This window comes from Desmodus rotundus, chromosome 11 (genome assembly GCF_022682495.2).
Source record: "Desmodus rotundus isolate HL8 chromosome 11, HLdesRot8A.1, whole genome shotgun sequence".
NCBI lineage: Eukaryota > Metazoa > Chordata > Mammalia > Chiroptera > Phyllostomidae > Desmodus > Desmodus rotundus.
The window spans coordinates 17,697,037-17,709,281 of record NC_071397.1 but is presented as its reverse complement, the minus strand read 5'-3'; the positions used below and the strand labels follow the sequence as shown (position 1 = coordinate 17,709,281).

The 12,245-nt window shown below is 41.0% G+C and overlaps 1 protein-coding gene across 1 annotated transcript in view; it reads right to left on the bottom strand.

The window, feature by feature from the left end:
* The window catches only part of FBXO9 (F-box protein 9), a 28,810-nt gene extending 17,209 nt beyond the window's left edge, over positions 1–11,601 (bottom strand). The window contains 7 exon segments of the mRNA XM_053913793.1: positions 1,576–1,675; positions 3,111–3,170; positions 5,377–5,533; positions 7,830–7,913; positions 11,054–11,112; positions 11,115–11,157; positions 11,159–11,601. Of these exon segments, the coding sequence (XP_053769768.1) occupies positions 1,576–1,675; positions 3,111–3,170; positions 5,377–5,533; positions 7,830–7,913; positions 11,054–11,112; positions 11,115–11,157; positions 11,159–11,422 (767 nt within the window). The 5' untranslated portion in view covers positions 11,423–11,601.
* Between the last annotated feature and the right edge of the window lie 644 nt (positions 11,602–12,245).

Genomic DNA, 12,245 nt, shown 5'->3' with positions numbered 1-12,245 from the left:
GTCGGGACACAACGAGGGCGAGTGTGGCTGAGTCTAGATGGATTCAGGGACCACTTTACCAACACTGAACAAAATGTAAAAAAACCAACCAGCAAAGCGACTTTTAGGGCCTATGAGATCTGATAAAAAATTATGTACATCTTTAAAGAACTTTCATAGAATCTGAGATTGTATAAAGAGATTGCACAGCAGAGAAATGCATCTTTAATATTTTAATACAAACTTTCTTAACAGCAGCTGGAGTCTATTTACTGGGTTCAAATGACTCTATCTAAATTTTAATAGGCTTAGAAAGAGCCCAAATGATTCCTTTTTAGTATGAACTAATGTACACTGTTAAATCTAATTCAGTGAGCAATATTATTATTGGCCCAAACGTTTAAGCAGGCAATTAATAATGACTTCATTGGGACGCTTTTAATATGGCTTTTCCAAAGCTTGTGTTAATAGTATAAACAGTTAACAAATACTGGCAAAAAGCATAGTTACTGGTAAAGATAACTTCTTAATTATTTCATGGCAGCGGTAATATAATAACAGGTCATAAAATCTCTCATTACCAAACTTTTTCTAGGTGTTGTTCATTTTAAATCTGACATTCCCTCATGGGTACAAACTCCCTTCCCTTCTATTATCAGTAAATTGGGCTTTTGGGGATAAAAGGATTGAGCCAAAGCAATTTTATAATTGTTTTGCAAATAGCTTCAAAAGTACTGACTTACAAATATGTTCTCTTGATCTTTGTCATATAAAACCATCAATGCTGCCTTCAGGACTGATTCAGGGGCTGGGTCTATACAACAAAATGTGGTTTCTTGCCTTTTTAAAAGGATTTTATTTATTCATTTTTAGAGAGAGGGGAAGTGAAGGAGAAAGAGAGGGAGAGAAGTATGGATGGCTGGCTCTCACCCACCTGACCAGGGAATCAAACCAGCGACCTTTTGCTTGGAGGGATAATCCCCAACTAACTCACCCCGACCACAATGGGCAGGGTGAAATGGGCTTTCTTTCAGGAGTGCTTATATCCTGCTCCTGTGCTTTTAAACCAATGGAACAGTCTTAACGATATTCCACCTACATACCGTAAGAGAATAATAAAACCTTGTTATAATTCAGCCTTTTCCTAACGAATGAAAAGCCCCTAAGTAAAAACGTGTAGTTTCAAACATACACAAAAGGAGAAAGACTAGTGTGATCAAAGCCTATGTACCCATCACCCAATTTCAAACATTACTGACATTTTTCAGTTTGGGCCTAATAACATTTTAATAATTTTGACTTTAGGTTTCAGAAAGCTGAAATACACCCTTTAATTTACTCCTTTTAATAATCACTACTTTCCTAAAAAATATCTTTCATCACTTTGTTATGTCTGTTTAAAATGTACATTTCTGTATTTTAATCTTAAAATTCCCTAATTAAATAATTTCTATAACTTCATAAACAAGTCTGTATACTAAAGACTATGACTTGACATAAAAGCACCATCTTCTTATCAAGTTAAGAGTAAACAGGGCAAAGACGCTTAATTTTAACACACTCTACGTATTACTGTCTATCAAATTATATACGCACTAGCTGTTTCCAACGCCATCACCATCTGGAGACCGGGTATAAGTAATCTTGAACTCTATATCAGGTACAAGTTGCATAGCCCTACGATAAAACTTGATGGCTAAAAGAAGAAATAAAGCTAAATTAGCTATGACCACACAGTTCTGTTATTTCCTTTGATTACCCTTAACTGTCATTTAATTGGGTAACTTTCTTTACAAACAGCCTTTTCTACATGCAACAGTAGTTCAGTGAACAAACTCTTATTTACAAATCTTACTACTCAGAAATCATCCTTCTTTTTCCTAAAGCTAACGTGTTATAGAAACTTAAGATGTTGCATTTTACTCTTGGCTTTCAGCCCTTCCCATCTTTTTCCTCAGCCTGTTATGTATCGTCAGAAGTGACCTTATGTGAATGTCTTTCTTTTGACTTTGAAAATGCAATTGCCATAGCCCCAACAAAAAAATACTTCTAAGCAAATTTTTCCTTCTAAAACACAAAGTTAAGGAAAATCCAATGCTTCCTAGTGGGTGGAATAAAGAGAAGAGTTTTTTGGAATTCTTCAAATACAACTTTAGTCCAACTGCCTCTTATTTAGCTAAGTAACCTGTAAAACCTGTTTGTTTTAAAATAAATCTCCCTTAGGCGCCTGGGTAGCTCAGTTGGTAGAGCATGAGACTCTTAAATCTCCTGGCCAGGGGATTTGGAGTTATGTTATTAATAATGTCTTCCATGGAAAAATACTAACAGAACGTGGGGCTGTAGAGGTGGACCTGAAGAAGTCAATTCCATTCAATACATTCTGTCATTTTTTTTTTTTTTATTCTGGGCAAATCACCACACACTATGTGGAGATGGGAACCTTACAAACTAATGAAGACTATGGAGAGGTAGTAATTGGACCCTTTTAATATTTCAAAGTAAATATATCACTAGAAGAACTTTGCAAAAAATAGAATAATTCTGCAAATGTTATTTTGGGGGCATATTCAAATGATCCAAGTGCAGGAATCTTCTATGCCCCAATTATTAGCTTTACTATCACAAAACGGAAGCTCGGTTACAAACCTAGTACGGTAAACAGCCCCATCACGTTACTCTCGCATTTCTAGTAGCTTTACTAAAAGAAACAAAGTCAAAGGGGGTTCCTTTGCAGACACCTGTGAATTAGCTTAGAAAACATGTGTTCCTCAATGTATCCTTGACATCCTCCCCAGAAGTAATTCCACCTATAAAAGCAGCACAACCTATTTTTGTATGTGGCAGCATTTTTTAAGACTTTAATAATGAAGAATAAATATTAAAACCTAAATGTAAAAAAAAAAAGTCATTTTACTCACCCTGTCAATATGATGTTTCCCAGCAATATTTTTTTTGGAGACAGGTTATATAGAAATGCAATTTTTATTTTCGATATTTTAAAAACCAATTTCAAATACAGCGAGTCTGATGTTCCATACCAAATGTATTCTAGTAAAAACAAATCGCTCAGCAACAAAGACTTGTTGCTCAGAAATGTCAAGGCAGTATGATCCAGGGCCCTGAGTTTTTACCTTCGTAAAGAGCTCCATTTTGTTCTTCTTCTACTGCTTTTAGGAAGAGTTCTCGAGCCTATAAAAATAAATAGTGAAAACAATTTTTTGAAAACTGGCATTAAAAATGAGTATGAATAACAGAAGGATAGCTTTTTCAACAAGTGGTGTTAATACAATTGGACATCCACAGGCAAAATAACAAACCTCGACCTAAACCTCATCCCTTACATAAAAATTAACTTGAAAGTGGAAGATGGACTTAAATGTAAAACTTTTTAAACTTTCAGGAAAAAAAATGTTAAAGAAAACCCTTGGGAGACCTAGCAATATGCAAATTCTTATACTTGATGCTGAAAGTATAATCCATACAAGTCGATAGACTGGGCCCCAGCCGAGTGGTTCAGTTGGTCGGAGCACTGTCCCGGACACCGACAGGGGGCTGCGGGTCAGATCCGCGGTCAGGGCACATACCTAGTTGCAAGTTTGATCCCTGGTTGGGGTACAAGAGGCAACTGATCAGTGCTTCTCTCTCATATCGATATGTCTGTTTGTCTGTCTGTCTGTCTGTCTCTCTCCCCGCCTTTCTCCCTCTCTCCATTTCTCTCTCTCAAATGAATAAATATATTGTCAGCTGAGGTTAAAAAAAAATAAGTTGATAAATTGGACCTCATCAATATCAAAAACTTGTTCTACAAAATGCCCTGTAAAGAAGATGCAAAGACAAACTATAAACTGAGATAAATTATTTATAAGCCCCATGTTCAACAAAGGACTTGTATTTAGAATATTAAAAAAACAAACAAAAAACCTGTCAAAACTCAACAGTGAAAACATAAGCAAATTAAAGAAGATAAATATTTCACAGAGATGATATCAAGATGTGAACGGCACATGGGATGATATTCAGCATCATTAGACATTAAGGAAATATAAGTTCAAATTACAATGAGGTTTTACTACAAACCCATCAGAATGGCTAAAATTAAAAAGTAATGACAACACCAAATGCTGACGAGGATGCAGAGACACTGGATCACTCGTACAGGGCTGAAGGGAACATAAAATGGTCCAGTCTGCACAACAGTTTAGCAGGTTCTTTTAGCCAAAGATGCGCTTGCCTAGCAATTACACTCTTAGGCCAGAGAAATGAAAACTTAGGTTCACGCAAAAACCTGCACATGGATTGTCACAGCAGCTCTATACCCGACAGGCAAAAGCTGGAAGCAACCCAAACGCCCTTCCACTGGTGACCAGCTGAGAGACGGGGTCTGTCCATAACACGCAATGCTACTGGGCACCAAAAAGGAACGAACCGTTGCTCAGCACCAGAACTTGGCGGGACCTCAGAGACATTATGCTAACCTCAAAAGTGTATGATTCCTCTTATATAATGTTTTTTAATATTAAAATGATAGAAGAGGAGAACAGATTAGTGGTTAGGAATGGCCGGGAAGGAGGGTAGGAGGAGAGAGTATAACTGTAAAGGTATAGCAAGAAGAGGCCGTGTGGTAACAACACAATTTGGTATCCTGAGCAGCACTTACATGAAGCTACACGTTAATAAAATTGCACAGAACTATTTATATACATACATGCAGAAAAGTGCTGGGGAATCTGAATAAACCCCGCGGATTGTAGCAATGTCTATTTCCTAGGACTCTAGCTGTGTAAAACGTCACCATGGAGGGAGAATGGGAGAAGGGTGTCGGAGAGTTCCCTTTACCTGTGAATCTGCAATTATTTAAAAATTACAGTAAACATGGAAGTTTTGGATTATCATGGTAGTGTCAATTATTTAACGGCAAACTGCTTGTAAACAGAAACTTGGATCTGATGGTGTAAGGATGACAGCCTCTACGGAATAGAATAATAAGAGGGCGTGCTGTGCCCACTTCATGCAAATAAATAGTAGGAAAGAAACAAATAATCAGACAGCTTTCAAAACTTTTCCAGTGTGAGGACTTTGAAAATTTTCCAGGTTAATGCATCATTATAAATTTGTTCAATTCAAAATAAAATATTGCATTAAAACCTTTGGAAAGATGTTAACATTGGAATGATTTTTCCGTTCTGTAATAAATTTAGAGGCATTAATCTTTTAGAGACCAGATGAATCTCAGGGGTCTGTAAGTTACCAAAGAGAGTTCCATGAAGATAGTGAACCTGTAAGAAAGATGACCGTAAGGAGTAGTGACGTCATCCCAAGTATCTAGAAACAGTAGGGGGATGGATAAACTGGCATACTTGCCAGTTTTTTCAAGAACAATGTCCATAATACTTAACTTTTCTTCTTTTGCCATTTCTTGCTTTCCTTTGGTATCCACTGCTTTCAGGAAAGAACCCCTGGCTCCCGCTCTGCAAGATCGAGTTTCCAAATTGCCAGAGCCTACACCTGGGCCAAGTTCAAACATCCACTGAGCTCGGAACCTCTGGAGTTGTGCCTAGGGGAAGAAAGTACTTTAGGGCTCATCGAGAAAGAGTAGCTCACTTTGGGAACAATCTGTCATTAGGTCCAACACCAATTCCCACACGTGTACACATATTCTAAGACCAGAAATCACTGTCTTTTAAGTTACTAATACCATTAAACACCTATTCTAAAATAATTTTCTGCCTAAAACTTTAAAGAAATTATGAAACTTTGCCTAAAATCAGATTGTCTATACAAGAAAAATCTAACGGTATGGGAAAACCAAATTTTAGTTAGGGTAAAAAATATAAGCCGTCACTTCGGGACTGAACTTAGATGCTTTCCACATTTGTTTACTTGGAGTACACCGTCTCGTAGATGTTGAAATTGCTGCTAAAAATTCTCTATGCAAGCCCAAAATATTTTTTAACAGCCTTTGTCTTTTGTAGTGAGAAAAAAAAATTTCTAATACGTATCATTAAATTTTTTTTTAAATATGGAAAAAGTGAAGTCCCCTGTGTGGTGGACTTGGGTGTGCTGCCCAGTTCCTCCTTCAGGAATAAAACTCTGATTACTTCAACTGCTAGGACAGCAACTGAAAAACAGCCTACAGCTGTCAGGCCTCTTGGGGTATTGCCTCCAGCAAGATCAAAGCCCCTTCCCAGAGATCAGTGACTGAAAAAGCCAGGCTCTCAAAGGGTATTCCATCCTCAGAACTTCCTCTGGAATAACAAAGGTGGTCCATCAAGATTGGATAGCAGCTCAACTCCACCCGACTCTGGCTTCCCTCCGTCCCTCCCTTCCCTTTGAGGTGATAGAACAGATCTATACATTGATTGTGGTGTCATCCCAACAGTACTGCTTAAAAAACCTCCTACATGGTCCTCTTCAAGTCTGCTTTTTTCTTAAAGGCCACTGCCAATAGGATTACAGATATTAGTCCTGTTTTTTTCTGTTAAGGTATATATAAAACATGTTTTAAAAAATGTTTTCTCTACATGCTGTACATGGCTGTGGTTCTGGTTCCCGCCTTCCTACATCTACCACATATACCTCTGACCTAAAGCATCTTCAGCAGCACTCTTTACGCCTACTTGATAACACATTCCAAATAAACATTATGAAGCTCATAAATTCAGTAAGATGCACTTAACCAATTACAGTGAATATTTTTCTATTTCAATGCACGAAGATTTACCTCATCCTTTTAAACGGCTGCAGTGCATGTCATGTATGGATGCACCATTACTTAACACAAGGATGGACATTTAGGTTGTATTGAATTTTTCCATATAAACAATGCTACAGTAAACATTTTTGTACACACGTGTTTACTCAATTTCTCCATTCTTTCTTTTTTAAAAAAAGATTTACTTATTTTTAGAGAGAGGGGAAGGGAGGGAGAGAGGAAGAGAAACATCGACTGGTGGCCCCTTGCACGTCCCCAACTGGGAACCTGGCTCACAACCCAGGCATGTGCCCTGCCTGTCTGGGAATCGAACCAGCAACCTTTCTGTTCGCAGGCCAGCACTCAATCCATTGAGCCACACCAGCCAGGCCCCATTATTTCTTTAGGATTATTTTCTTAGACATAGCATTGCTGGTTCAAAGGGAATGTATGTTCTCATTTTGACTCATATTGCTACTGTGCCTTCCAAAAACGTTGCAGCAATTCACACTCTGATGTCACTACATGGTGATTCTCACAGCCTGGACGGCAATGGGCATTATCCACCAATCTGACCACTGAGGAAAAACCAACTGCAGATTTAACTTGTATTTTTAAAATTACTGATGAGGCTACTCATATTTTCAAATGTGTAATTGTCATTTCTATTATTTTTTCCATCAGCTGTCCATTCATCTCTCTCTTGTGTTCTTCTTGCTAATTTATAAAGATATCATACACACAAACACACATACTGAAGCTATCAATCCTTTGCCCACATGTGGTAAACAGTTTTCACAGCCGATTATTTCTCTTTTGACAGATTTATTACATCTTCTGCTATATACAGGTTTTAAACTTTTAGGTGGTCGAATCTGTCAATCTTTTTCTTTGAGGTGATGGGTTTTCAGTCATGTTTAAGCCTAGGTTTGAACACTTTCAACCCACATACTAAACTACACAGCAGCAGTTACTGATAAATCTTTTTACAGAAAAAGAAATCCATAACACAGTTATAACTTAAGTAGTCTATAAACTGGTAAGAAATGCAGTTAAATTCAATACAAACAAACCTATAATTTTTCACAATTATGACCAATTCCTGCTTATCCATGGAAAGCAATGGGATGGAAATTGTACACACGATGAAGAAACATGCCTGCAGATCTGCTTCGGCAGGGCTTTCATCTTCATCGTCATCTGCTCTGATACAATCAGAGTGACAATCTTCCTCAGCTTCTGCCTGAAGGGGGAACAACCAAAACAATCAGGGCTGTAGGCACATTGGCTTCTCTTTGAAATCTACGTCTCCTATTCAGCTACTTGCCCAATGAAATATATACTTTCTTCTCTCTAGACATCTTCTTCATGGGAAGTTCAATGATTCCAATCAGAAAAACCTGCTACTTTAATTTTTTAATATGTGGAATAAACAACTCCACTGGGCTCTACTTTAAAATGTTTTGGTAGGTCGTTAAAAGGAACAATTTTGCTTTAGAAAATAACATTTAGTGTGGTATAGAGTTCGGCAAATAGTTTTTGTTTCACAAGTCACTTAAAAGACCACATATAATCCACATATGGATGTCCCTTCTTTTACACACTGGCATGTTATTAATATGTGAATATGACTTTTGTCGGTTAATATTTTAAATGTACTAGGAAAGCTCATAAATAAAAGACACACAATAGTGAATGTTTAAGACGCCCTTCTATTTTGTTTTTATAAATCCAGATGTTTATATATTCACTTAAAATGGAATAAAGCAGGACTGGAATCACTGTACATGGCTTGGAGCTTAACAAAGGTCTCATATCAGTTTCCTTTCATTTTATCCTTTTGTTCTCAATGTTTGCTAAATTAAACTGAACCCCACCTTCCAGTGAAGATGAAATGTTGCCTAGGTTCAGTCTGTTAGGTAACAGACTTATTAGCAAACGGGACTTGCTCAACACTTCATGTGTTCAGTCTGATAAAGAAATGTGGCAATCAGGGAAATGGCCTTGAAGGTTAGTTAGAAATATAATAAAACTTATTTATTTTATTCATTCCAAAGATGGCAAGTTTCACAACTGCCAATTTGAGTTGTAATTTGTTTCCAGAAAAAAATGTTTGTATTCACACGTATCTTTGAATACAGCAACCAGATACATACTTGAAGTATATAGTGCAACATAAATAAGGCTTGCTTCCTATCTTATCTCTGGCAACCAGACCTCAAGCAGAGGTGCCTTTAAGACTTGAACCAGTTAGTATACGGTAAAGCGCTTGGCACACTGTAAAAGCCAAATCAGCAAAAAACAAAAACAAAACAAAAAAACAGAGAGAGAGGCCAAAACTCAGAGGATTTCCTAGAAAACTAGAACATTTAAGCACTGACGTAGAGTCAAATACATTTCATTTTTTGAGTCTGTAAACTGGGAGCTTTCTGTACTAAGAACATCACTAACAGGAAAATACACAGTAAAGGACTTTGAATTTATAGATCCCATTGAGAAATGTATTTCTCTCTCCTCAAATAAGGACCTGCTTTATTACTGTAAACTCTAAGTACAGCTAATTAAAGGGAATCTGAGTTCCTTGGGGTATCCTCTTAGTAACAGCCTTCTCTACCTCTTAAGTAGTGGTCGTACTACACTGACTTCAAGAGCTTCCCCTGCTCTCTCCAGTTCCGTCCTTTAGCGTGTGCTGCTGGAATGACTGCTCGTTCTTCCTCACGTGGCTACTCTTCCTTCAATATTCAGCTCAGGAATCATCCCAGTAGGAAGCATTTTCTGATCCTCTTAATTCCCTCTTCTGTTTTCCCATTACACTTGTGCTTGTATCATGGCACTTAGACTTGTGTTGAAATTATTTTTGTCTCTTTGCTAGAGTTAGTGCATTGGGAACAAAGATAACATCTCATTCGCCTTTGCATACTCAGGCCAAACACATTGCTTCATTCATAGCAGGTCTGTGCAAGCCTCAGCTATCTCATCTCTAAAGAGACCGTATTAGATTTGGTGACCTCTGAGGTCCCTTTTTCATAAGTGACATTCCAGGATTACAAGTTTGCCACAAATCACCTTACAGGTTTGGCTATATTAAAAATTTAGTATTGTACAGGGTCTAGCACTAGCACTATGCCAGGCTGATAAGAGGTGCTCAAAAAATGGCTGAGTTAGTAAGTAAATTCCATGTGAATATATAATGCATGGCTCAAGAATGAGGAAACCTGGAGCCTACAATACAGACACCATCTTTCTTCTTCCCTGAACTCCTGTGGTATAATGGAGTTCTAATCCATTACTACTTTGATTCTGATGCTCTGACAAAAACAAGAAACTATCAAATTTGTGGTTTTACTACATTTTTCAATTCAAATGCCAGTTGAAATAAGCAGGTCCTCAGCTGTCGCCCAGATTTTCATTTTATTTTCCTAATCAAGTTTGACCTAAACCTCACCTCTCACTTAAACAGCTCATGTCGTCATCATTTTACTCCTGTTTTACACATGGGATTAATGAAATATAAAAAGTTAAGTGCTTAATCCCGGTCAGAGAACTACTTCTGAAAGTTTAGGGACACAGTCAATTACTGCTTTTTTAATCCTCCCGATTAATGAATTCATTCAGTCCTTCATTTATTCAACACATGAGTGTCTACTGTAAGCTAATTAGTTTGGTATCATTTCACCCTTGATTCATGCAACCCAAGAGATTAGTTTCTCGGATGGACAATTTACTAAAGCCAAGGAAAGCAGCACAGGGCGGAGACTACATATTCCAGCCCCCAATAGTCCTATGGAATCTGCGTTGTCAACTTGCAGACCTTAGCTCAGCCTCTGCATTTGGACCGCACCGACGCTTCTCGGCCCTCACGGCTGTGAGCTGAGACAATCCTCGTGACCCCACGCCGCCAGGGCCGCCTGCCAACATCCTATCCAGGGCACTGGCGCGTCACGGGGCAGGTGCTTCCTAAACCTAGGCCTCTCCGCGCGCTCGGCTTTCCAGAGGGGGAGCAATCAACAAGTGTCTCCGCTTGCCAAGGCTCCCTCCCGATTTCAGACGCTGCCCCGGCTCACCCCAATCTACGTTCACTGCTTCGATATAATCCCTTGAGAAGAGCCAGATGGGTTCAGTGTCTTCTGCGGGTCGAGAAGAGGTATTTTTCTCGGCCGTCCTGCAGACCAACTACTCTTCCCATCCACAAGCCGGGGAGTGGTCAGGACTGGCATCCCCCCCCATTCCCTCTTGGGCCAGAGGTCCCCTAAAGGGTAGCAGCCATGCAGCTCCTCCCACTCCTCCCTGCCCCTTCCACCCCTTCGGGGCCCCTTTCCCCAGGCCTGCCAGCCCCTCCCCCGCTCGCAAATCCCCCTTCCCCCTTCCCCCTCCGCAGGTTACCATGCTGGAGGGCTGACCGCCGGTGGAGGGGCTCTCCGCACCCCCTCTGCACCGTCCCCTGAGGAGATGTGCTGGGTGTCTGGGTGTCTACTCCTGCCTGTCTGCTGCAGCGGGGCTTAGCAGAGTTCTCGGTCGGAGAAGCGCACCAGGCAGCGGCAGTAATTGCGGGCCCGGCGTACGGCAGCCATCTTCACGGGACAGGGGGCCAGATCGGGGCGCGCTGGAGCTGCGGCCGGCGAGGCCGGGAGCGGAGGAACACCCGTGGGTGGCGGGGGCCGAAGGCCGTGCGGGAACGGGGCGCCGAGGGCCCACACGCCGCTGCAGAGCTCGCCCCTCTGCTGCGGAAACCTCCGCCGGCGCAGCGAACATGCGCAGTGCCTGGCGCTGCCTGCGTGCACCGCGCGACTGACTCCCGGGCCCGCGCGCGCCGCCCAGTGGACGGCCCAGGGGGCGGGGACCCGCCGCTACGTGAGGCCAAACTGGGCGTGGGGTCACCGATTTGCGGAATCCCGCATTCCACCTGCTTCGTGGGCCCAGGGAGCGCGTAAGCAAACTTGAAAAACCATTATCTCAACAATGCAACTCAACTTAAAGGTTGGACGGTGTGGCAGGAAGCCCCAAGGAGCAAAACTGGGCACTCGACCGGCACTACACGGTCCATGGAGACTGTGGTTGGAGCCGCCTGCCAGGAATGCAAGGAAGCTGAAACCGCTACATCACGGGCTATTTTAACGCTTAAACTTTTTTTTTTATTGGTTTGAGAGAGGGAGAGAGAAACATCAATTTGCTGTCTCACTTATTTATCCATTCCTTGGTTTCTTCTATGTGCCATGACAGGTGATCAGCCTGCAACCTTGGCATAGCGGAAGGGTGCTCTGTCCAACTGAACCACCCTGCCAGGGCCAGAACTAAACATTTTCAAGGCAGGGGTTTAGAGATTGAGGAAAAGACGCGTTTGGGGGTGGGGGGGGACGGGGTGGGGGGAGGTAAACTCAGCCACCGCAAGCAAGGTCTCACTACAGATCCCGTCATGCAACAAGAGAAAGCCTTGAAACCTGAGTCCTGCTGAGTCCTGCCCCGCCTGCGCCCCGATGCACTCTGGGATGTGCAGTCCGCTGTTCTCGCAGAGCGCCGAACTTATATAGGGTACTTGCTCCACCTAAATACCAAACACCGCATTTCACTTCAACAG